This window comes from Myotis yumanensis, unplaced genomic scaffold (genome assembly GCF_028538775.1).
Source record: "Myotis yumanensis isolate MYYU_CA2020_CCGP unplaced genomic scaffold, mMyoYum1.0.hap1 SCAF_13, whole genome shotgun sequence".
Classification (NCBI taxonomy): domain Eukaryota; kingdom Metazoa; phylum Chordata; class Mammalia; order Chiroptera; family Vespertilionidae; genus Myotis; species Myotis yumanensis.
This window is the reverse complement of record NW_027223764.1, coordinates 55162516-55188308: the sequence shown is the minus strand read 5'-3', so window position 1 is coordinate 55188308 and position 25793 is coordinate 55162516. Positions and strand designations below refer to the sequence as shown.

At 53.2% G+C, this 25793-nt stretch overlaps 2 protein-coding genes across 5 annotated transcripts in view; one reads left to right on the top strand and one right to left on the bottom strand.

Moving 5' to 3' along the window:
* Positions 1–16968, top strand: part of MARCHF8 (membrane associated ring-CH-type finger 8) — a 111864-nt gene extending 94896 nt beyond the window's left edge. For 3 of the 4 annotated variants that reach the window (XM_070433159.1, XM_070433157.1, XM_070433158.1), the window contains exons 4-8: positions 7798–7880; positions 8120–8965; positions 10276–10456; positions 12107–12254; positions 13512–16968. In XM_070433159.1, the coding sequence (XP_070289260.1) occupies positions 7798–7880; positions 8120–8965; positions 10276–10456; positions 12107–12254; positions 13512–13813 (1560 nt within the window). In that variant the 3' untranslated portion in view covers positions 13814–16968. The remainder of the gene's footprint in view (positions 1–7797; positions 7881–8119; positions 8966–10275; positions 10457–12106; positions 12255–13511) is intronic. The other variant, XM_070433160.1, reaches the window with a different exon arrangement.
* Positions 16969–24602: 7634 nt separating this feature from the next.
* The window catches only part of ALOX5 (arachidonate 5-lipoxygenase), a 47507-nt gene continuing 46316 nt past the window's right edge, over positions 24603–25793 (bottom strand). Inside the window, exon 15 of the mRNA XM_070433156.1 lies at positions 24603–24890. The gene's annotated coding sequence lies outside the window, so the exon portion shown is untranslated. The remainder of the gene's footprint in view (positions 24891–25793) is intronic.

Below are 25793 nucleotides of genomic sequence, written 5' to 3'. Positions count from 1 at the left end.
GAGTGCTGTGATATATACATGCCCTCCTCCAGCTGCGGCCTTGCCTGGGGAGTGCTGTGATGTATACATGCCCTCCTCCAGCTGCGGCCTTGCATCAGCAGTGCTGTGATATATATATGTCCTACTATTCTAACTCTAAAGGCCACCAAAGAAAAGATTTCAATGTTAGTGCCACTTGCTAGGCAAAGCTAAGCGTCACTTACAATGGGAATTCACTAGTTTTTATTGCACTCCCCCAGGAATCCTAGTTGGTACGCTCTGTATTTACTTTGTAAGTGGCTAGTTCTAATTAGCTGCCATTGTGAAAGCTCGTTCTTGGCACAGCCGTTCATTAGAGCAGCCACAGAACTGGCCTCTCCTTTAATTGTAGCTCATTTGAAGTTGAATACAATTGGGTGTTTATTTATAGAAAACAGAGTCTCTCATAACAGAGCTTTGTTTTCACAGAGCAACTCTGCTAAACAGAAAGTTTCCTGAAAGGCAGCCTCAGTCCATACCTTGTAGCGTCTAAACACCAAGTGAGACTTTATTGTATGAAGCCAGGCCGCTGAGCGGCAGTGAGGGCAGGGCATTACCTCTTGGTTTGGGAGTGGGAGGGCAGTGGCAGTTAGCAACCTCCTGAGTGGGAAGGAAGGTAAGGTGGTCTGATAAACAAAACTTCTAAAATGGTCCCCAGAGACGTCCTGCCCCTGGCCCAGCACCTGCCCCGTGCGGAGGTGTCACTCCATGACCACCTTCTGTTGATTGAATGGAATCCCGTGAGCTCCATTCTCTGGCTGGTTCCCGAGGACGTCAGAGATTGCAGGCAGGAGTGGGCTTGAAGATGGCGAGGGGTTGACTGACGGGGAATGAGGGCGGCCGGGTGACAGCCCCAAGGAGACTGCTCCTCAGCTGTAACTCGGCAAGGAGTTGCGTTCTGCCAACCCCCTGCATGAATGTGAAGCTGTGTCCTTCCCCACAGCTTCAGAGGGGAGGCCCGAGCAGCGGACCCATCCCACGCACAGACCTACATCTGTGTAGTTTTGCTCCTCTGATTCTGTGGTACTTGGTTCCACAGCAATAGGAAGCTGACCCGGGCAGACACTCTCCGCCGAGGGGGGCCTGTCCTGGCAGCCCTCGAGCCCTTGCCTCCGACCTCCGACCTCCGACCTCCATCCTCCATGCTGACGGTGGGAGGCTCTCTTCATTCAGCCACATTCCTTTGCGTATTTTGACATGTTGCATTTTCTTTGTAGAAATACAGACTTTCCAATTATTTTGATCATGACCTTTCATAAGAAAAGTAGCTTTTACATCGAAACTCAGTTCACTCACACATAGAGCTGAAAGAAATATTCCCTCCAAAGACTTAATTCTTATGATGTCAGATGTATACTGGCATTTTCTATTTTATTTTGTGTGTTTTTTAAATGTAGGTCATGACCTACTTAATTTCTTTACCGGTTTTCCAGAGTTGGAAAATCATTACAGTTGGTTGTGCTTTTCAGTTTTATTTTACTTCCTAAACTTTCAAATGCATTTATTTTAAAAAGGAGTTTGTGTTGAGGCAATACCTGTGCGTGGTTCATGTGTAATGGCTGGAAAGGGCGCCTGCTCCCTCCATGTTTCAGAGGGACCGCCATCGGGCCTTGATAGACACGCACAGGCCAGCGGTCATAGTGGCGCTCCCCCTGCCTGTCCCTCCCTCCCGGCGCTGGGCCCCGGATGCGCCCCTCTCCTCATGACTGCCTGGCTTTCCTCTCCGTCAGCGCACCTGTATTAACTCAGTCCGTCCCCAGGCCCCTGGCCAGTGAGGTGATGCCAGCCCTTTGCTGCCATGTGTGTGAGGACAGTCCTAAAGGAAGGATTGCTCTGTGTGTGTGCGCATTGGTAGTTCTGAGAGAAGCTGCCATTTTATGCTGACTCACCAGTGTGGTTTCCCACCAGCAGTGTGTAGGCATGCCTGCTTTCCACACTTGGCAACACAGGTACTATTTAATTTTTAAAACACCTTTTTTTGTTGATGATGATGTATGTTGTTGTAGTTTTATTTATTTATTTTTAAATATATTTTATTGATTTTTTACAGAGAGAAAGGGAGAGGGATAGAGAGCTAGAAACATCGATGAGAGAGAAACATCGATTCAGCTGCCTCCTGCACACCCCCCACTGGGGACATGCCCGCAACCAAGGTACATGCCCCTGACCGGAATCGAACCTGGGACCCCCCCAGTCCGCAGGGCTGTTGTTGTAGTTTTAATTTGTATTTCTCATCATGAGACAAGTTAAGCGTCCTTTCATGTTGCCCAGTACTTTCCATTTTCCTGTAAGTCTTTGAGCTGATAGACTGTAATTTGAGACTAGTTGTGAACAGGAGTCCTGTTGCCTCTCACCCTCCTTATTCAGTCCCTCTGCAAATTCTCGTGGCTTCAGAGCAAAGAGATCAACCCTATCATTTCTGTGGCCCTGCCCCTTTTGGGGTCAGCTCTTGTTAAGGACCTGGGACTTCGAATGCTTGCAGCAGCTTTGCTGGCAAAGAAAAGGGCCGGTGGTGGTGTGGGTGGTGGTGTGAGGAGAGTGAGGAGGTGGTGGGGAGGGAGGTTGGGAAGGAACTCGGTGGAAGGAACGCGGGAAGGGAGCTGGAGCAGAACGCAGCCTGCAAGGTGGCCTGTCCTGCACAGACCTACAGGCTGCCTGGTAGGTCTGTTCCACGGCCTCGCCTCCTCGAAGCGGGAAGCAGAGAGGGAGAATGCCGCCTTCCCTCCGAGGATATGGGGAAGGTTTCTTTTCCTTACACGTTTTCGGCAGCCTGCGTGGACATCTTTAAAGCGGTGCGTCTGAGGGACTTGAGTACAGCGAGGCAAAGGCCTGAGTCTTGTCATTCTTAGAAATCAGATCCACGGGATTTAGGCCCCGACAGAGTCCAGAGGTTTGTTTTGCCAAACTGATTACGACATCTTAGGAAGAGGGGATTTTTGTGAACATGTTTGTCCTGAGATTGCTTTACGTCCCTGTCCTGACAGAAAGCCTCTCGGGTGAGAGGCCCCGGAGAATGTGAGGAGCGGAGCCTCCTTCCTCCACACATTGCGTTGTCTTGTCCGGACGCGCCCACCTCTCATCAGGAGCAGTCCTGGTCCGGCCCTTGTGGAGGGAGAGGGTGCTCCCGAGTGGGTGAGGCACGGAGACGCCTTTTCTCCGAGCCAGCACTGTCCCCAGCGCCCCTGCCTCCCCCATGCCACCCTGCCTGCTCCGGGGGAGCTGCCTGCTCCGGGGGAGCTGCCTGCTCCGGGGGGAGGGGGAGGGAGCTGCCTGCTCTGGGGGGAGGGGGAGGGAGCTGCCTGCTCCGGGGGGAGGGGGAGGGAGCTGCCTGCTCTGAGCCTCCGGCAGAGCCTGCTGGCCCTTGCTGGACTTGACCTTGGCAGTTGGACCCTGGAGCCGTAGGTGAAGCTGTCGCTTCTCTCTTGTGCCGTTGTTGCAGGCGGTGTTTTAGGTCCTCGTTGCAGGTTGATAGATTTCACTGGGCGTGAGACCAGGCAGCTCTTCAGGTGCTTAGCTGCGCTGGTGGGCATCCACAGTGGACTGGTCCTGAGCTCAGCCTGTGCTCCTCTTCAGCTGCAGGCAGGAGGAGCCCCTCCTGGGAGCGGGGATCCCTCACAAATCCTGCTGCTTCTCACTCTTCCTGGAGAAGGAGCCAGGAAGAGGCATTTGTTGGCTTGTATTTATGTAAAACTACAGGAAGTAGATTTTTAAAATTTCCTTGAAACCTCATGATCCAACATGAAGAGAGACTTTTTTCTGTCACTGGAGCTTGTGGTTTGGACATGTGCTGAGGCGTCTTGGGATGTGCTGTGTGGGACAGGAGAGGGTGAAACGAGGACTTCCTATTTCTTAATGAGCAGAGCGCGGGTCCGGGGCTGCAGCCGCCTCCCAGGCAGATGCTCTCTCCAGTGCAGACAGGCCGGTGCGCTCACCGCGGGACCTGGTCCTGTCACAGCGTGGACCTCCCCACGCAGGCTTTGTTCTGCTCTGGGCTCTCCCTCCTCCGCCTCCCAGGCCCCGAGAATGGGCGTGTGAGAGTTATCCCAGACTCCCTGTCTGACCTGGACCACTGGAAGGTCAGCAGGAGTGAGAGGCCAGTCTCTGATTTCAGCTTCCTGTCTGAGGCCTGCCTCCTCCCAGGACCCTGACCCTGGGGGGCCTCATTCTCCAGATAAGACCCCACTTCCCGCCCAGATGGATTGCCTTCCCTTCAGGATGCAGGGAGGTGCACATGGTTTCAAGAGACCGTGTTCTTCTCTCACAGGGAACTGATAACCAGGCAACTCCCTGTCTTCTGGGAGAGCCAGGCATCTCCCATCCCTTAGGGCAGTGGTTGGCAAACCGTGGCTCACGAGCCATGTGCGGCTCTTTGGCCCCTTGAGTGTGGCTCTTCCACAAAATACCACATGCGAGCAACAACATACAAACCTGACTTACCCAAACTTTCCAAGGAGATGCAAGGCCATTGTTCACATTAGTATTTGTCAGTCATTGTCATGATTTAATTTTATGGATATTGTAAGGTAAATTTTAAGGAATTTAATTTTATCAATAAACTAGAGGCCCGGTACACAAAAATTTGTGCACTTGGGGGGGTCCGTCAGCCCGGCCTGTGCCCTCTCACAGTCTGGGACCCCCTCGGGGGATGACCACCTGCTGGCTTAGGCCCACTCCCCAGGGATTGGGCCTAAGCTGGCAGTTAGACATCCCTCTGGCAGGCCAGGAGCCCTCAGGGGATGTCCACTGGCCAGCGGGGAGCGGGCCTAAGCTGCAGTTGGACATCCTTAGTGCTGCTGAGGAGGCGGGAGAGACTCCTACCACCACTGCTGTACTGGCAGCCGTCAGCCTGGCTTGTGGCTGAACAGAGCTCCCCCTGTGGGAGCACACTGACCACCAGGGGGCAGCTCCTGCATTGAGCGTCTACCCCCTGGTGGTCAGTGTGTGTCATAGTGACCAGTCGTTCTTCTGTTAGGATCAATTTGCATATTACCCTTTTATTATATAGGATAATATCATTGATATCAAGTTTTATTCAATGTACCTATAGTTTAAGACTTGAAACTTTAAGTAAAGTTTATTAAGTTAATTTTAGGGAATGTGGAGTGAAAGAAGATGTAGTGTCGAGGATTGAGAAAGGTATGTTGAGATGGTTTGGACATATAGAGAGGATGAACGAAAGGAGATAGACGAAACAAGTATACAAGATGAGTGTGGATGGGACAGTTGGAAGTGGTTGACCTCAGCAAACGTACCTCAATCAGATTGAGGACGTTTTTAGCAAAGGCCAGCTTAGGAGGACCCTAATTAAGTTAATAACAATGTACCTACCTATATAGTTTAAGTTTAAAAAATTTGGCTCTCAAAAGAAATTTCAATTGTTGTACTGTTGATATTTGGCTCTGTTGACTGAGTTTGCCAACCACTGCCTTAGGGGAAGGAACGTCCTGTACCTCAGTCTGAGCCACTAAACTTGACCCAGCCACATAGAGGAAGGAGAGCTGACCTCACGCCGTGAGGGGACAGGATGTGGATGTAGCTGGACTCTCCAAAGTCTGCTGAGGGAGGCCCGGTGAGATGCTCACTCCTCTGCAGTGCAGTGACCAGCCCGTGGCCTCCGTGGTGCATTTCTAGTCTTGCCCACAGATGCTGAACAGAGCTGGTCACCTTAGAAGTAAAAGAAGGGAGCAAGGCGTTCAAGAAGGCCGTCTGCCTCAGGCTGGGTTAGGACTGAACGTCAGAGAACAGGTTGTTAGGAGTTGGGGACTTTCGTGTAGCTGCCCTCAGCCCCTTCCCGAGTGAGTGGCAGGAAGGCCCTGTGCTCTCAGAGTCTCCACAGCACAGCCGGCGCCTGTTCCCGGCCGGGCTGGGGCAGAGGCTCCGGAGTGAAGCCTGGGATGGCTGCCGGGTGGTGGCCCTGCAATGGGAACGCAGCAGCGTCATGTGCACGCAGGTCCTCGTTTTCCTTTGGGAAGAACAGTGACATGGTGACAGGTTATTTGAGGGCATCATTTTCATGTCTCCAAATAAATAAAACATTGGAATCTTAAGAACTTTGACTAGTAATTCTTTCAAAGAAAACATACCCAGTGCCCATGTGCATATTCTGCTAGGAAGTCAGTGCGGCTTCTCGGGCGACTCCGAAGATGCACGCATTGAGGAATCCGCCTGGCTTAGCACCCACGGGTTCCCGCAGCGGCACTCCCGGAGGCTTCTTCAGGTGGTGTTGGGTTTGGCAGGTTTACTCGCCGTGCCAAGGGGCAGGGACGTGGTCCAGTGAACACCTCAAGTTCTGGCCAGTCCTACAGGCCGTGCGATTACAGAGGAGGAGGGGAAAGTTTGACAATGGTGCTGCCTGTCTTGGTGGCTCACCCGTGTCAGAGGCCCTGTGGCTGGAGTGCCAGAGTGAGCGTGCACCCCTAAGGTGGCACTTAGCAAAAGTGGGGCCAGGCCTCAGCTGGAGAATTGTGGACCAGAGTGGGACTCCCCAAAGGACCAAGGAGAAGGGCTGAGGGCCACTGAATGTCCTCAGGAAGGCGGAGAAGTGACGTGGGCTCACTCTCGACAAACCATAGTACAGCTGCCCCGTATCATCGGGCGTTGCATCCATGGCCTTCACATCTGCAGATTTAATCAACTGAGGATTGATTAAATATTCAGGGGGGGAAAGCCCAGAAAGTTCCCAAAAGCAGACCGTGAATTAGCCATGCACTGAGCACTACCCTGAGTCCACGCAAATGGAGTGAGTCACGTGTGGGCACACCCCGCTCTAGGCTATATGCAAATACAGGCTATATGCAAATGCTACACTGTTTTATATAAAGGACTTGAGCATCTGTGCACTTTGGTATCCATGGGGAGTCCTGGAATTAATCCCCAGAGACCCAGGGAAAACTGTACTATTTTCCTGTGGTTGCTTGGGGTGTGTGGAGCAGGTGCTCGCCCAGGTTGTCCTAAGGAGCAAAGCATGCATTTCCATGCAGGTGCACGGTGCTGTGAGGGCCTGGGAACTAGCAAGGACCCCACAGGCTGGTGTGGGAGGCTGCAGGACCCTCCTGTGGTGGTTTTGTATCCTCGGCCACACTCCCTATTGCTCTCTCTCCTTCCATGTCTCCTACCACTGTGGTGTCTCCTCACCCTCCTAGATCTTTCCTTTAGTTTGGGCTTATTCACGGCCTTTCTGAGACCCTGCTCTATCTCACGACCTCCTGGTACACGTTCTTTCAAATTTAAATTTTGTCATTTGTTTTGATGAGAACTCCCGGGAGCATTCTGTGCTGGGCCCCTGGCTGCTCTGGATCTGTGGCCCGGTGGCCCTGTAGTCATACAAAGGGAAGAGCTCTGGCTGGGCAGCACTGTTTGTGGCCCAGCCTTAAGGTGGTGAGCAGGAGAGAGTGCCCACGGCCTACGGGCCCCGATCAGGGAACCCAGGACTCGCTGGCGGGAGCAGGTGCCCCAGTGATCACATGCAGTTCTTTTGCTTTTGCCACACGCCTTGTAGTACTTGGTTTCTTGACCTGTGTATGAACTAATGACACTCAGATGCTTAGGAAATAAATGACCGTGAATCTTTGGTGCTGCTCCAGTCTCAAGTATTTCCTGGCTACACTTTTACCCACATGCAAGAAAAGAGAGCTATTGGATTTGTTCTGTCCCAGCTGTGGGACCTAGTTCATGGTACTCACTGAGCAGGAGGAACTAGCAGACATGTCCCATTCGGATGAAGAGGGGCTCAGGGTCCTCTTGACTCTCCCGGAAACTGACGGAGGTGTGTCGTTGCAGGTCGGGGGTCCTCCGCTGGTGTCGGCTCCCGTGCCCGCCTTCTCTCGCTCTTCTGTCACACCTTCCAGTCAGGACATCTGCAGGTAACACCCTCTTCAGATGCTACAGTGGCTCGTGTCACCCCAGAAGTACGCGATAGTGTCCGCAGTTCTCGGTGTTTTATTCGCTTGGTCAACACTGTGCTTTGCTCTAAACAGTCGGCCCCGTTCTGTGTGCTGTTTGCTCACCAAGTTACACGAGTCTCATTTCTTCACTTGTATGTCTGTTCTCTTTAAAAATTGTTTTCACTTCTGTGTTTTATCCCACTGTTCTCTGCATGCAGTTCCAGGGCAGTGTGTTCTGGGTGTTGTCACCACAGCCCCATGCAGGCTGCTGTTGTCCTGAAAGCGGCTCGGGGCCCGAGCTCTCTGGCGCCAGGGCTCACAGTGACCGTGCTCTGTGCAGACACACTGCCCGCGCCACCGAGGACCCCCGGCGGCTCCGAGTGGGCCCCGGCCGTGAAGCCTGCTCAGAGCAGCAGAGCCAGAAGGACGCTCAAGTGCTCCAAGTCTCTGAACGATGTGGGCGAGAAGGCCCAGGACAGCGTGGGAAACTTTGGCTATGTGGAAAGAACGTGCTCTGAAGGGAAGCTGATACTCTCTCAAGATCCGTGTCTCAGAATTAACAGGTTCCATCATAAACAGAAAAGAACTCTGAATTGCAAACCTCTTGGCCATTCCAAACATCCTTGTGTTTCATCCCTATTTGCCAGTCGCCCAGCTGCCTCAGAGGTGGAGGGTGGCAGGGGGGGCATGCATGTCCCTCTTCTGGAAGAGAAGGCAGATGAGGAGGCCGTTTCCAGAAGCCGGCGGCTGCTCAGGTACCTGTTCTCCCTCTCGCGTGGCTCGAGCGCCAGCAGCCTGCACAGGTTCCACGAGCTGGAGAGCGGGGCGGCCCACCTGCGCAGCGCCAAGTCCTCCAGCGGGCTGGCTGGCAGCGCGGGCTTCTGCTCCGACGACATGGGAGATGACGACGTCTTTGAGGACAACACATCCGCAAGATCGAAGAGGAAGGCCCTGCGGGCACCCCTCTGCTCCGTGGAGAAGGACAGTGACCTGGACGGTTCCTCTCCCCTCTCTGAAAAATGCCCCCCCATCTCTCCCGTGTCTGCGTCAGGGGATGCCTGCAGGTTGGTTTGCCAGGAACCACCATTCTGCCCATCTCTGCTCCCACACCTGTGTAGCCTCATCTTGCTTTTAATATGTGAAGTTTCAGGAAAACCAATTAGTAGGCAGTGGTAGACAGTTGTGGATTAATAGTTTCTCCAGAAGAATGGAGTGTTGATACCATTTGGAAAACCAATTTCTATGACATGGGTCCCAAGATAGTTTCACAGACGATAAAAGAGGAAGAAGCTACACATATTAAAGGTCAAGCTGACTTTGCGTAAGGAAGTTGGAAGAAAGAAAGTTTTCCGGCTTGATGGTCTAGAGTCCAGGGCTGGCTGTCCTCCCGCCTCATTGTTACCCCTTGTTCCACCTACAGCATGATGTGCATGGGAGAGGCTGTCCTTCCTTCTGTTTAACTTGGAGGCAGCCGCCTCTGTCCAGGTCCTAATTCCACTGCCCACCTCCATCTCCTCCCATGTCAGCAGCCCGGGCGGAGATAATGCCCCCCACATCTTTCAGAAAGCACTTTTTATCACCACTCTAAGCCTTCCCCATCCTACCCTTCCCCAGCCGCCCTCCTGAGGGCCAGCCATTATCAGTTCTGACAATTGGATCAGAAAGAAACAGCTGAGAGCCGGGCCAGGGCCAGCCGCTCCTTCCAGGCTGGCGTCTGCTCCTCAGCGGCTGGGAGGACCCTGTTTCTCAGAGGTCTGTTTAGTTTCTCGAGGTTAGTAGCTCGATCCTGTTGCATGTACCCTGAACCTTGCAATATAATAAATGCTTTAAAATTCCCACTTATTGCTGTGAGTGGTCCTGCAAAAAGAAATGAACCTGCAGCCCCTCGGAATGTCCTGAGTCCAGGAGAGGGGCCGAGATGTCCCTGCTCACCCTGACAGAACTGTGTGGTTTGGAGGTGAGGTCAGTGATGATAGTGAGAAAGCAAATCCACCATCTTTCAAATCACTGGTACTTTTGGAAGGCTGATTTTCTTTTACACAGAAATTTTTTCCTAATTATTTTAACGTCGTAAGTTCTGGAAGATACTGCCCGGTTGCCTTAATGTGTCTTTCAGTGAAGTTCTTACCCAGAGTGACTGCTGTGTCATTTCTTACACCAGTTCCCCTCTCGTGCCCAATGCCCAGGCTCCCCGTGTCGGTGCAGTTAGCTAGAGGTGTTTAGTTTGCAGTCATTGTCCTCGCTCTTGTCTGTCTGTGTCTGTGCTTGTAGTTGATCCTGTGATGTTTGTTTCTGAGCGTTTTCTTGGGGGAATGGCCCTGGCACCCTGTCGTCAGCCCCGCTGGTAATGCCTGCTCTCCTTCCTGCGCCCTAGGATCTGCCACTGTGAGGGGGACGACGAGAGCCCTCTGATCACGCCCTGCCACTGCACGGGGAGCCTGCACTTCGTGCACCAGGCCTGCCTGCAGCAGTGGATCAAGAGCTCCGACACGCGCTGCTGCGAGCTCTGCAAGTACGAGTTCATCATGGAGACCAGGCTGAAGCCGCTGAGAAAAGTAGGTGGACGGGCCCGGGCGCGGCCTCGCCCCGAGGAGGCCCGAGTCCGAGTGTGTCCGTTTCTGTGAGGAGAGGCGGTGCGCACGCTCGGGCGGCGGAGAACACCGTTTCTGGCGCTGATTCCCAAGTCCCTCCTCTCAGTCGTCACGCTTTCTTTTTCCTTCCAGCTGAGGCTGCGTGCTCGCCTGTGTCCGTCATTTGGTCCTTGACCTGTCTCCTGACATTTTAGTCAGCATTTAACTTTCTATGTGTTGAGTCTATGCCTTGCCTCCAATTAGAACTGAAAATTAGAGATCAGTATCTCCCCTGCACGAAGCACAGCATAACACAGAACTTTGTCCTGTGAGAAGGGTTTTAGGTGGGAGGGTGGGCTGGGGAGGCAGGAACCAAAGGCAGACAGGACACGGCCCTTGTCCCGGGCCGTGGCCCCTCTGCCAGGAGCCTTGTCCTGCACACGCGTCCTGTAGGCATGAGATTCGTCTGGAACAACACAAGACTTGTTCGTATCTCAGATCTTATATGGAAATTGACCAGGGAGCCACATCCTCAGAGAGCAGCACAGGTCAATGCCGGTTAAACGCTAACTCACACCAGGCACTTGGGGAGGAAGCGTGCACTGGGAGCTGGGGCTCGGAGGGGAGTGGTAGCATCCCAGAATGTTGGGGTGTCGAAGCAGCTCTGGAGGGTCAGTAGGATTTGGAGGTGAAGTGAAAGGTGAGATGGGCACTCAGGGGAGTGAGAGAGACTTGGACTGAGTGTGCCTTAGGGAATCACAGGAAATCAGGGAGGAGGGCTCGGGTTAGGAGAGCAGCCAAAGGAAGGTCGGGCTTTGGAAGGAGTCGGACACAGGTTTAAAGTGATCTCAGGCACCTCCAGTCCCCGGGCCCTGCTCTGCCGGAGTCTCGGGAGTCAGGCGCTTGACCAAGATCGAGGGCCCTGCGGCTCTGCTCTGGCCTCTCCCCACAGAGCACCTGCAGAGGCTGAGGCTGGCGAGGGCACCTGCTTACTCTCTTCCTCTACCTTTATGTGTTCTCTTCTCGTTTGGAAACCGATAAATGAAAAGGGAAATCTGGCTATTTGGAGTAAATTAATGCGTCCCTAGAGGAGATGGGACTGGCAGAGACTGCGTGTACCAGGAGCTCTTAGCGTTGATTCACGCTGTTGCTGCCAGAGTAGCAGAGGAGCAGAGGGAGCACCTCCTGCATCACCCCCCCCCCGTGTGGTGTGACCCATCGCGGTGTGTTGTGGCGTCATCACCCTCTGCTTCCCTCGCCCACGCTGGTCAGCACGCCAGGGAGACTTACAATGTGCCGCCTGGGTCTGGGCCGGCAGGCGGTGTTGATCTGGGCTGGAACCAGAGACTCCCTGACCAAGCACTGCTGTCTGGTCTGCTGCCAGGATAAGCAGGCGGCTGTGGGTGTGGCTCCCAGCTCATCTCGACCCGGCCTCTTGCCATTGCACAGGGAGTTGTCCGCTGACAGAATACCAGTGCCGGGTGCCTGATTAGAGCCAAGCGGCTTAAAGATAATGACTTTGGGTATTGAGGGGTATTCATGTAGTTGGGGGGGAGGGGCAGCTCCCCCATCTCCAGTGCTCTCACCCCCGCAGCCTGCACTGAGTCGGATCCCGTCTGTGTGTTGTCTTTGCAGTGGGAGAAGCTGCAGATGACGGCCAGCGAGCGCAGGAAGATCATGTGCTCGGTGACGTTCCACGTCATCGCCATCACCTGTGTGGTCTGGTCCTTGTATGTGCTCATCGACCGCACCACCGAGGAGATCAAGCAGGGGCAGGCGACAGGTACGTGCCGGGGACCAGGGGGCTCGGCACAGGGGCAGGCGACAGGTACGTGCCGGGGACCAGGGGGCTCGGCACAGGGGCAGGCGACAGGTACGTGCCGGGGACCAGGGGGCTCGGCACAGGGGCAGGCGACAGGTACGTGCCGGGGACCAGGGGGCTCGGCACAGGGGCAGGCGACAGGTACGTGCCGGGGACCAGGGGGCTCGGCACAGGGGCAGGCGACAGGTACGTGCCGGGGACCAGGGGGCTCGGCACAGGGGCAGGCGACAGGTACGTGCCGGGGACCAGGGGGCTCGGCACAGGGGCAGGCGACAGGTACGTGCGGGGACGAGGGGGCTCGGCACAGGGGCAGGCGACAGGTACGTGCCGGGACGAGGGGGCTCGGCACAGGGGCAGGCGACAGGTACGTGCCGGGGACCAGGGGGCTCGGCACAGGGGCAGGCGACAGGTACGTGCGGGGACGAGGGGGCTCGGCACAGGGGCAGGCGACAGGTACGTGCGGGGACGAGGGGGCTCGGCACAGGGGCAGGCGACAGGTACATGCCGGTTACCAGGGTACTCGGCACAGGGGCAGGCGACAGGTGTGTGCGGGGACCAGGGGACTCGGCACAGGGGCAGGCGACAGGTACATGCCGGGGACGAGGGGGCTCGGCACAGGGGCAGGCGACAGGTACGTGTCGGGAACGAGGGGGCTCGGCACAGGGGCAGGCGACAGGTGCATGCGGGGACCAGGGGGCTCGGCACAGGGGCAGGCGACAGGTACATGCCGGTTACCAGGGTACTCGGCACAGGGGCAGGCGACAGGTACATGCCGGTTACCAGGGTACTCGGCACAGGGGCAGGCGACAGGTACGTGCGGGGACCAGGGGACTCGGCACAGGGGCAGGTAACAGGTGTGTGCGGGGACGAGGGGGCTCGGATTGAGCGTGACTCCAGGTTGTTTCATTCCCGGGTTTCTGGAAGGGCCACCAGCGGTAAGGCAAGAGCCATCCTGTTGGTTTGTCCCTCTTGCTTCTTGGTGTGAGCGGTTTCTAAGGTCCAGTCAGAAGAGAGGCCATCACGGAGGGAGAGAATCTCCGTGAACTGCCCCCTGGAAGGACAGGATGAAAAGGAATGGCCCCTCCCAGCCCTCTTGCAAGGGAGCAAGCTTTGATGAGCTAAGAATCCATGGGTTATAAGAAGTTCCTGAGTTGTGTTTTATCTCTTCAGATCTTAAATAATGTCAGCTGACAGGCTTACCTGGTGTTTCCCTTCCAGGAATCTTAGAGTGGCCCTTTTGGACTAAGTTGGTGGTGGTGGCCATCGGCTTTACGGGTGGACTTCTCTTTATGTACGTTCAGTGCAAAGTGTATGTACAATTATGGAAGAGACTCAAGGCTTACAACAGAGTAATCTATGTTCAGAACTGTCCAGAAACAAGCAAAAAGAATATTTTTGAAAAACCTGCCCTCTCGGAGCCCAACTTTGAAAATAAAGATGGGCGTGGAGTCTGCCATTCCGACACCAACTCCAGTTGCACAGAACCCGAGGACGCCGGAGCGGAAATCATCCCCGTCTGAGTGGGGAGGGAGCGGCCTTCCCGGACGTGCCATCGCGCACCTTCTCCCCATGCTGTTAGCACAGCCCGGCCGGCCGGCGACTGTTGTCGGTGCTCCTCTTCTCCTCAGCCCTCCTTGCTGGATCTCCTGGGGAGCTCACGGAGGCCGTGTGCCTGGGCACCACTTCCGCAGCAGGCCTATTGGGGGGTGGGGAGGCAGAGCCCATGACACCCGACGGGGAGCTGGCATGGTCTTGAGCAGAAGGAGAGAATAAGGTGTCAGGCTGAGGAGGCGCAGGAGCAGGGGGGCACCGGGCCCTGAGGTGCAGCTCGCCTGGTTGGCAGCAGGCCCAGCCTGGCTTGCAGCGCTCGGAGTGTCGTCACGGTGCGAGGACCCCTCCTCCCGGGAGAGCCCAGAGGTGCTCCCGCTGCCCACACTGCCTGCGTCCTCCCCAGCAGGTGGCCGTGGCGCTCTGTGTGTGGTGGCAGGCGAGCCACTAAGCAAACAGCACTTTACAAAAGGAGAATCTTAATTTTATGTTTCCAGTAAGACTGATATTTAAAAGAATGTTTCATTTGGAAACCTCTTCACAACCCTGACGATCACTTCATGTTATAATAGATCTGAAACCCTCTCTGCCTTACGTATTCTAAGAAACGTGACATCTCCTCTGTGTCCATTAAAGGGACTTGTGACCATAAAGCAGGACAATAGGTCTGACGCTCTCTCCTAACATTTCAGGGAATGAATGGATTCTAAATGGCGACTTGAGCATAGTTCTGTGGTTTCAAGCCTGTGTTATGACAAGTCTTACAAACATTTCTTTTTTTGTCAACACTGAAAAGAAAGGGCTTATGGGGTCTAAATGAAAGGAAAAGTGAGTAATTAAAACAAAACTGAATATTTAAAAACCATTCCTTTCCAGACAAGCCTCTGCCTTGTGCTGGCTTCACACTGAAGAGCAGGCATGCCCACCTGGCCTGGGGGTGCACCCCGCAGGTCTCAGGGACCCCTGCGCCTCGGCCAGCTCCTGCTCCAGAGGTGCTGCCCAAGGCAGAGGCAGGCAGGCTGGCTGGCAGCGACTGCCATGGCTCACTGTGTCGCTGCCCTCAGCCACACCCCAGCCCTGGCCGCCTTAACTGGACTGAACAGAGATGATCTTTTTGGGGCCCTGGCCTTGCGATCAGTCTGTTCTGTCTTCAGGGATGCTCTCCCTTCCATTTTTCATACAACAAACAAAACCAAAATCACTACCGTCAAATGGCTTTTGTCCCTTAAAGAATCTATTTAAAATTCTGTTTTTAAAATCAGTGTCATTGCCCAGGGACATGGTTAACGCCAGGAGAAGGCGAGGAGGACCTCAGTGCAGTGTGGGTTTGCCCAGGTGCTCGCTTTCCCAGCGATTCTGCCTCCCGGTGCCCACCTCCTGGGGGGGGGGAGGGCGGCGGGGGGTGCCCTAGTGCTTTGAGCCTGACGCCTGGCCTGTGTGCTGAGAGGAAAGCCAGGAGGCCGCAGGGTGTCAGCCCTGGGGAGCGCGTGGAGCAGACTGCCCTCTGCCACCTCCTCCCCCCGGGATCCAACTCAGGGTCCCGGGCTCTGATCTGAGGAGCGGCTCTGCGCGGCCTTCCTCGCCTGGGCAGCCAGGGCCGCGGCCTAGCCCTGCACACGGGTCAGCTCTCCCTCTCGCTGTCTCCCAGGCCCCATCCAGCCCAAAGTGCAATTACCCACCCCCTCAGCCTGTGACCAGGTGGACCATTCACTCAGGGTTGCTGAATCCTGGTCATCCCCGGCTGCCCCTTAGGAGTGGCCTCGCCACGGCCGTCTCTGTCCCCCTCTGACCGCGGATGAGTGTCAGGTGAAGACGGGTAGGTTTTTAAGTGGGGTCGTGCCTTCTGCCCCGAGGGAACGGCTTATGCTGAACTTGAAAAGTACAGAGACTTCCCACCGAGGGGTAAGTGTGCTCCGGCCCCAGCAGCTCCGGCAGCCTCCCCATGAGGCTGGCACCCGTTGTGACAGGCAGGGAGGCGCCCTGTGACCGCCACTGTGTTGCTCTCACGCCCAACAGGGTTTTATGTGAACCTCCTGCTGCTGTTCAGGAAGGCCCGCCACCCTCTCATCACCTGCCGCCAGGTTCCCAAGCCCTTCTTCCTCCCCCGAAGGACACACAGGTGCTCCCTCGCCATCTTGGCCTGCGGGTCTCCTTGAGCCTTTGCCCCTCCTCAGTCCCAGCTCTGCTCTTCCCGGCCTAAAGGAGGCACGCGGCCCGGCAGCGTGTGCTGTGCTGCCACCCAGTGGGGACAGCGGAGCTGCCAGCGTTCCCTTCAGTCTCTCACTTGCCCTCTAAGTACTTTGGGGGTTAATCCCTGGTTCCCCCTCCTTTGTACCTGGCTTTACCGGGAGCTTGCAGGTCTCGGGGCCAAGAGGGCTGGGACCTGTGGGCCTGCAAGGAGGAGCTGAAACGGCCCTCGGGAGTCACCACCAGCCTTCCCTGATGTGGCCTTTATTCCCCCAAAGTTACAGCACAACTCAAGGGGTTTTGACTTCTTCAGCTGCCAGCAGTAATTTGGGTTTTGTGCCCGAGTTTAAAACTTTCCTAAAAACTGTAAAAGGTCTCTTCCTACTCCAGGCCTCTAGCATGCCTTCTCCCACTTTTTTCCCCCCTCCAATCCATGTTTGTCAGCCGTATGGGTCTAATTTTCAAACCTCAGGTGCACCCTTCCTGGCTACAGGTGTGCAGGCCGCAGGCAGTGGGCCACTTCGAGCCTCGGGCAATGCCTGACGGGGTTGGAGCTCCTGGGCCTGGTGGGCAGCTGCCCGCTGGGAGGCCTGGGCACTGCAGGGCAGACACCCATGATGCTGGGGAGCTGGCCTGATGCAGACACGTTTGAAATAGTTACCCTTTGGTCTGATTTGAAATAGGCAGCTTCCATCTCTCGACCAGGGAAGACCTAAACAGCTCACCACCTATTTAGATGCAATGTTTCTAGAATGTTGATTGTTAATAAAAACCAAATTTCACTGGCACGTGTGGCATAGTTTCTAAAAGGCACTTGGGGAGTTTCTCGTTCTCTGATGTCGAGTTTTGTACCCTTTTGTGTGTTCGCTGTTTCTCAGTATTACCACTTGAATAATCCTCGGGAGTGTCTAAATGCAGCAATAAAACGTTTCTTTAAAAAGTGTGGCCATGAAAGTGTTTCCCTGCAAGCGGGAGATCCTCTGGCTTGCACATCAGGGGCAGAAATCTCGCCCCTCTGGGGGAATCATCCTCACCTGTCCCAGCCAGGGAGGCCCCTCCCCCAGGTGCTGGTGCTCAGTGGAGGGTGTGGGGACGTGGGAGTGCAGACAAGCAGTTCACACAGGGGTGCTGGTGTGAAACAGCCAGGCTGCACTGAACTCACCTCCTGAGAAGTGGGTTCAAGATCAGGGTGCGTGGCAGCATGACCCTTGGAGCAGCCAGTTGCTTAACCAGCCTTACTGTTGAAACAGTTACTAAACCACAGGCCAGTAAGAGACCAGGTTGGGGGGGTGGGGGGGAGCAGGATTACTGGCGGTAGCTTAGCTGCATCCCTGACTGATGGCAGTGCCCCAATCCTCCCGTCTGGAGACTGCAGAGCTTTGCTCTCAGGCTACCTGGGTGCCTGAGGTGAAGGGGAGGCCGGGCTGTCCCGGGCATACTGTAGCCCAGGGAGCCAGGAGAATTCGTCCACAGGGGCACCGCGTGGGCTCCCGGGACACTCGGGAGCTGAGGAGGCCACTTGGCCAAGTGTCTTCCTTCTGCAGAGAGGAGACCCCAGACCTGGGTCTTCAGAGGAGCGCGGGCCACAGCAGAGTGCGCTCGTGGGAGGAAGGGAACGACCTGCCCTGAGCTGAGCTCAGCTGTGGTCAGGAGGGTGAGGAGGTGGAGCTGAGAGGAATCAGCCTCAGGAAGAAGGTGAGGTGGGCTGCCTGGGAGGAGCTCTGTGCTTGGGGGATTGGATGAATTCAGTGAGTTTGGTTGAAGAAACTCCAGCTGCCTCACTGCCAGCAGGCTTCAGACCTCAGGCCTTTCTGCCCTGATCCAGTGGTGGGGTGTAGGGGGCACTTTCAGTCCTCTGTGTCATGGGTGGGGACCAATCGCAGGCCCACCTTCTGTTTTGTAAACAAACTCAGAGGCGCACAGCCACGTCCATGCATGTACACATTGTATTCAGCTGATTTCTTGCTCTAATGGCAAAGTTAAATAGTTGGGACAGATCTGGCCTGCAAAGCCTAAAAGACTTACGTGCGTGGCCCCTTGTAGAAAACGTTTGGTCTGTGCATGGTGCCCCTAGAGTTGTTGGTCACAGCCCCTGTCGGAGGTGCCTCCAGGGCCTGTCACTTCCCCCACCTCAGAAGCTCCTGGGAAAGAGCTGAGAGGGGAGGGCAGAGGAAGAGCATGCCTTCCTGAGCTGGCAGAGCTGCCGCTGGCCTCGGGGAGCCTGCATCCCCCCTGCTTCCCTCTGGAGCAGAAATGCAATGGGAGGCACAAGGTCCCGGACTCCACTGGCGTGACCTCTACCCCCGGCACACCTCTACTCCCTTTTCAAAGGATCCGCTCCTGCTCCTGCCTGAGGCTGGAAGTCCAGCAGCTGGTGCAGGGCGGGGAAGGGGGGCGGGGGGGTCAGTGGGCACTGGGGCCCAGCTCACGCTGCCCAAGTGCGCCCACTGCTCCGCACTAAGTGGTCCGTGAAACAGCACGCTGGTAACAGGTTGGAAATTAATGCAACTTTTGAGTTATTGTAGAGATAGTACCACACATGTGCCCTCCTGCTCAGGAAGACCCGGAGTCAGGTGCCCCTTCCCACGGAGCCAGAGGACCGGGCACGACGAGAGTTCAAGCACCAGACTCCATGCAAGGTGTCCGTGGCACAGGAGGCCCCCATGCAGGAGCCCTACCGTACCTTCCCATAACCGACCTAGTTCCAAAGCTGCCAACCTGCCCGCCAGCACCTTCGTATGCCCGCTTGTCCCCTAACCCTAAAAACCCAGCCCGACCTCGGCAGGGAGCAGACTGGTTGAGCTTGGCTCTGGTCTGCATGCTGGCTGCCTGACAAATGAATCCTCTTCTGAGGGACAGCCTGGTGCCTCGGGCCTCGGCTCTCTGGGCCACAAGCGGCAAGCCCATGGGCCCTTGTTTGGTAGCATCGGCTGGCGGGAGGAGGATGAACCCTGGAACGGAAATAGAGCTGACAGATGACAGGATAACTGGCCTTTAAGAGGGGAGGGGAAGGCATATGTCAACACAATAAAACATAAGAAGATCAAACCTAGCCCCTTCCCCAGGGAAAGGCCCTCAGCAGGGCATGCTGGGAGGTGGGCTGCAGACAGGGCCCGGCAGGGGCTGAGACATGGGCAGTGGAGGCATCACCTATTTTTAATAATCTGAAATTTATATAAAACTAGAGGCCCGGTGCATGAAATTCATGCATGGGAAGGGTCCCTAGGCCTGGCTGGCGATCAGGGCCAATCTGTGGGTCCACCAGTAGGGCGATCAGGGGCCCCCACTGGCACCTGCCTTGGCTGGCCTAGGGCCTGCGGGCTGGAGGCAGCTCCTGCGTTGAGTGTCTGCCTCCTGGTGGTCAGTGCACGTCATAGCAACCGGTCGTTCTGCCGTTCGGTTTATTTGCATATTAGGCTTTTATTATATAGGATGCATGTGCTTATTGAGATCATATGACATATAACTTTGTGGCTTGCTTTTTTCACTTAACCAGTTTAATACTTTTCTGTCAGAACATCTGTATTTACCTTATTCTTTTTAACTAATGCAGAATTAAGTTCACTAAATTAAATTAGTCAACGAAATCCTCATTGCTATAGATTTTAGGTTGCTTAAGAAACAAGGCAGAAAGTCACACCCTTGAAATTAACTTTGTATACTTTGGTGTGTGTGGGTCGTTGTGAAGATAAATTCCTAGATGTAGAAAAATGGGATGAAGGCATTTTAAGGTGTAAAACTGATCCCCAAAATTATTCCCTTATCTTCCCACTGTGAAACTATGAGTTTCTTCCCCGGCATGGCAATATGTGGGTATTTTTAAAATTGTTACAGAAATGATTCCCTCATATCTCACTGATGTTTTGCTTTGCATTTCCCAGATACATGATTTTGAGCATCTTTTGTATGCTGCTCATTTCTGCTGATGTCAATTTCCATGCCTTGACCATTTCGCTTGGATTTTTATTTGTATTTTACATTGAATCATGGGTGACTTTTATGATGTAAGAACATTAACACTCTGCTTTTATATAAGTGGCAAAGAAGTACAATTTGTGAGTTTTTTCCAACACTTTATTATGAGTAATCTAAAAGGCTAATATGCAAAGTGTCCCCTTGGGAATTTGACTGGGAATTTGATAGCTCACTATGACATGCACTGACCACCAGGGGGCGGCCCAGAACAAAGGAAGGCCCCGGCTGGCAGCCAGAAGGCCCTAATCGGCCCTGATCTCCGGCCAGGCCTAGGGACCCTACTCGTGCACAAATTTCGTGCATCGGGCCTCTAGTTTGAAATATAAAAGTTTAAATAATTGTACAGTGAGCATGCACATGCCCTAGGTTCTGCAGTTAAAGTTATATATGCTTGACCATATAGCCCATCTATGCACCACTTTACCCACCCATCAACTTATTTTTTTCTTGCATTTCAGAGTAGATTGCAGCTGTAAGTACATCTCACTGCAACCACTCCAGTCTGCATATTGTTACCTAGAGTTCCATGCTGGTTTATGGTTCTTTTTGTTCTTAGCTAGATTTACAGAGGAAAAGGCACAGATCTCCAGACAGCATTGGATGAGTTTTGACAAATGTATGTACCTATGTAACCCAACCTGCTATCAACATACAGAACATTACCTCAGTCCTGAGAATTCTGATGGCCTTTTCAGTCCACCTCATCCCATTGCTCCCAAGCAAACAAGGCTCTGATTTCTTGGTTTTAGCTTACCCTAGAGCTTAATTTTAATGGAGTCATACAGTACATACACTTTTATATAAGAGTTCTTTCTGCTAGCGCATTGCTTTTGAGTTTCATCCATACTATTGAATGTTAGCTCATTCCTTTTTATTGTTGACTAGAGGCCTGATGCACGAAATTCATGCAAGAGTAGGCCTCCCTTCCCCTGGCTACCGGCACTGGCTTCTCTCTGGCACCTGGAACCTGGGCTTCCCTTGTAGCCCCAGCTTCATCTGGAAGGACGTCCAGTCTAATTAGCATATTACACTTTTATTATTATAGATTGATAGGCCATTGTATATATAAACCAAACACTTCATCCATTTTCTTATTGCTGGATACTAGAGTTTACAGTTTTTGGCTAGTATGAGTAGAACTGCTAAGAATATTTTTGTGAATAAGTGTCTTCATTTCTCTTGGGTAAATACCTAGGAATGCTGGTTCAGAAAGGGTAGGGATATGTTTAGTTTTATAAGAAACCAAACACGTGTTTTCCAAAACAGGTGGACCATTATATCCTCACCAACAACATCTGAAGGTTAATCCATATGCTTGCCAACATTTGGGTTGTCAGTCACCAACACAACGCACAAGGACTTCAACCCTTCCTGCAGATGTGTCATCATGTTGCATTGTGCTTTTAATGTGTCATTTCCTAACGACTAACTGTGTTGATCATCTGTATGTGCATCCTGTCATGTGCTTACTTGCCACTCACAAACACTGCCAGTCCCTTTGTCCAAGGGGCTGTCACACTGCAGCCACTGGCCACATCCATCCTCGGCCTGATTTCGTAAGGCCCTTGAGCCAGCAATGTGTTTCACATTTCTAAAGGGTTGCTTTAAAAAAATGCAACAAATTGTAGATAGCCTGCCAAACCTAAAATATGTATAGAAGAAATTTTGCTGACCCTGCTATATATTGAAAGTGGGTCTGTCGTATATAGCATATTGCTGGGTATTGCTTTTAATGTTACTTACTCAGCTAGCAGGGTAAATAATTTATGTAAATGTGGGGAAAATCTGTGTCTAGGATTCTGGTCAAAGGCACTAGTATCATTGGTTTCAATCAAATATGTGGAGCTGATTTAACTTGAAATGGGTGAGGCATCACTACAGCCCTGGTGTTACCTACAGCTGAGCTTTGTCGGGGTGAACATAACACAAACTGGGCTTTGAACCTTCTGGTGTTTCCTCAGTATTTTCAGTGCAACTTGGGACCTAGAAAATATGTGGGTCAACACATCTGCCCTGGACAACAAGCCTGGAAGTCCATGGCTTGAGTGAACTTCTCCGTTCACCGAGTGGAGAAAACACAAACCATCTCTTCACTGGGTGGCCCCTCTGGGTCCCTCTTGCATCCGCAGTGGAAAGCACATGCTGACCTAAATGAACACAGAACCCGGTCTCCTTCATACAGGGACTCCGCGGTGAGTGTAGCTTGGTTGTTACCCTGTGAAGCCAGATGTGATGCCCTTCAGGGGGGCAAGGGGAGGAGTGGGTTCTCAGAGTTGGGCTAAGGAAGCCCATCGCTGGCTCAGCGGTCACTTTGGAGATGGTATTTTCCGTGGGGGAAGCTGCTGCTCAGGTGTACTGACGGTGTACTGTCCCCACTTCCTGTCCCCGAAAATGCTCTTAAATATGAGCCAGCCTATTCGTGGGCATCAAGGTTAATGTAGAGAAAGCTGGTACTGCAGTGGGGTACTGATTTTTTAAAATCTATTCCAATAATCTCTGCTTTTTTGTAGGAGTTTTTAGTCCATTAACATTAGATGTCATTATTGATATGGTTGATTCTGTGTCTACAATTTTATAATTTGATTTCTGTTTGTCCCCTCTGTTTTTATTTTTTCATTTATTTACATAGTTTAGAATACCACCTATTGGTTTTTAGCTATATATTATTTTTAGTGATTATAATATACCCACTTAAAATTTTGCCAATTACTTAGAATATTGGGCCAATTGATATAAAATGTAGAAACCATGTCAATGAAAAAGTCCATTTAATACCCATTGTATTTTATGCTATCTTTATATGTATGATGTAAACCTATGTATTTGCTCTAAAATGTCATCTATATTTTAAAGGAATTAAGAGTAGGAAAGTCTCTTAATCCTATCTAATAAAAAAGAAACATGGTAATTAGCCGTACGGCCACTACCCTTCCCATTGGCTAATCAGGGAGATATGCAAATTAACTGCCAGCCAAGATGGCAGCCGGCAGCCAGGCAGCTTAAAGCTAACAGGAGGCTTGCTTGCTTCAGTGACTGAGGACTCCAATGTTCCCCGCCTAACTTGCCGGCCTCTCAGCTGCAACTCTAAGCAACTATGTTGCAAATATAGAAGCTAAGCAAAACCCCAGAAACCCTGCGTTAGTCAGCCGGGCTTCAGCCAGCCGGACCGCAACATTGTATCAAATACAGAAGGTAAACAAAGGCCAGAAACTTGCTTTCAGCAGCCGAGGCCTCAGAGCTAAAGCTGGCCCAGAATAAAAAAGAAAAAAGAAAAAAAGGAGCGGTTGGGAGCTTCAGTCAACCAACAGCCTGAAAACGGTCCTTAGCCCCTCACCCAGGCTGGTCAGGCACCCCAGTGGGGACCCCCACCCTGATCCAGGACACCCTTCAGGGCAAACCAGCCAGCCCCCACCCATGCACCAGGCCTCTATTCTATATAGTAAAAGGGTAATATGCCTCCCAGCACCAGATCAGCGGAGCCACAAGGCCTCCCAGCACTGGGATCAGTGTGACAGGGGGCAGCGCCCAAACCCCCTGATCGCCCTGAGGCTCTGTGTGTGACAGGGGGCGGGGCCACAACCTCCCTATCTGCCCTTCTCTGTTCGTGACAGGGGAAGGCGCCCCAACCCCCTGATCAGCCCTGCTCTGTGCCTGATAGGGGGGAGCTCCCCAACCTCCTGATCAACCTGCAGCTCTGTGTGTGACAGGGGGCAGCGCCCCAACCCCCTGATCGGCCCTGCTCTGTGGGTGATAGAGGGCGGCGCCCCAACCCCTGCCCCTCACGGGCCCTGCTCTGTGTGTGACGCCATAACCTCCCCATCGGCCCTGCCCTGAGTGTGACAGTGGTGGCGCCCCAACCCCCTGATCCGCCCTGCTCTGTGTGTGACAGGGGGCGGTGCCCCAACTCCCCTATTGGCCCTACTCTGTGAGTGACAGGGGGGAGCTCCTTAACCCCCTGATCGACCCTGCTCTGTGCGTGACAGGGTACGGAGCCCCAGCCCCCCTGATGGGCCCTGCTCTGTGCATGACAGGGGGCAGCACCCCAACCCCCTGATCCACCCTGCTCTGTGTGTGACAGGGGATGGTGCCCCAACTCCCCTATTGGCCCTACTCTGTGAGTGACAGGGGTGAGCTCCTCAACCCCCTGATGGGCCCTGCTCTGTGCGTGACAGGGGGGAGCTCCTCAACCCCCTGATCGGCCCTGCTCTGTGTGTGACAGGGGGTGGCGCTGAAACCTCCCCATCGGCCCTGCCTTGAGTGTGACAGGGGGCGGTGCCCCAACCCCCCAATCGGCTGTACCCTGAGTGTGACTAGGGGTGGCATCACAACCTCTTGATCCGCCCTGCTCTGTGCATGACAGGGGGCAGCGCCCCAACTCCCCAATCGGCCCTGCTCTGAGCCCGACCAGGGGCTGCACCTAGGGATTGGGCCTGCCCTCTGCCACCCGGGAGGAGGCCTAAGCCAGCAGGTCATTATCTCCTGAGGGGTCCCAGACTGCGAGAGGGCACAGGATGGGCTGAGGGACCCCCTCTCCTCGCCCCCCCCCCCACCAGTGCACAAATTTTTGTGCACCGGGCCTCTAGTTTAATAAATATTTACCATTTCTGATCCTCTCCCTTCCTTCCTGAGGATCTGAGTGTCCATCAAGTGTTGTTTCCCTTCAGCCTATAGAATTCCCTTTAGCATTTCTTGTAATAGAGATCTGCTGGCCACAGATTCTCTTAGTTTAATTTACTGGAAACTTTATTTTATTTCCATATTTGAAGGATATTTTTTGCTGGTTACAGAATTCTGTGTGGGTGATTGTTTTCTTTTAATGCTTTAAAAAGAAAGCTGTTCCATTGTCTTCTGGCCCAATGTTCCATTGTCTTCTGATGAAAAATCCACCTGTAAATAAAATTATTCCATTGCATGTTGTCTGTGTCATTGCTTTCAAGATTTTCTCTTTAACTCTGGTTTTGAGGAGTTTGACTCTGAAGTGTGGCTTACTTTGTATTTATTCTCCTTGGGTTTGGTTGGGAGGCTTTTGCCTCGATCAGGGGTGGGGAACATCCGGCCCATGGGCCATGTACGGCCGGCAAGATCATTTGGTTTGATCTTGCCAAGGCATTGGGGTGAGTTAATTAAACGTTTGACCTAATACAGCAGGCTCATTTTTAAGTTGGTAACTTTGTGTGGCCTTCAAATGATGTTCTAAATATCCAAATGGCCCTTAGCAGAAAAAAGGTTCCCCAGCCCTAACCAGTTTGGCTCAGTGGATAGAGCATCGGCCTACAGACTGAAAGGTCCCAGGTTCGATTCCGGTCAAGGGCATGTACCTTGGTTGCAGGCACATCCCCAGTAGGAGGTGTGCAGGAGGCAGCTGATCGATGTTTCTCTCTCATCGATGTTTCTAACTCTCTATCCCTCTCCCTTCCTCTCTGTAAAAAATCAATAAAATATATTTTTTAAAAAAGTTTCACCTCTGAATTTAAAAAAAAAAAAAAAAAGGTTCCCCACTCCTGGCCTAGATGGAATCACAGTGATTATAACTTTTGTGTGTGTGTCTGAGTTGGTTGGAATGTAGCATGTGGAAGCAAACCTGTTTTAAATGCATTTTGTTTTTGTGACAACCAATTCTTTACTTGGGCATGTATTACACGCAAGAAATGGAACTACGCATAAATAGAACAGAAACTAGTCATTCCATGTCTCCAACAGGAAGCCCCTATCAGCCATCCTGACTGGCTGGTGTAGAAGTGCTGAGCGAGGCGTAGGACAGAGGCCACACCATCTCACTCTGTGAAGGAG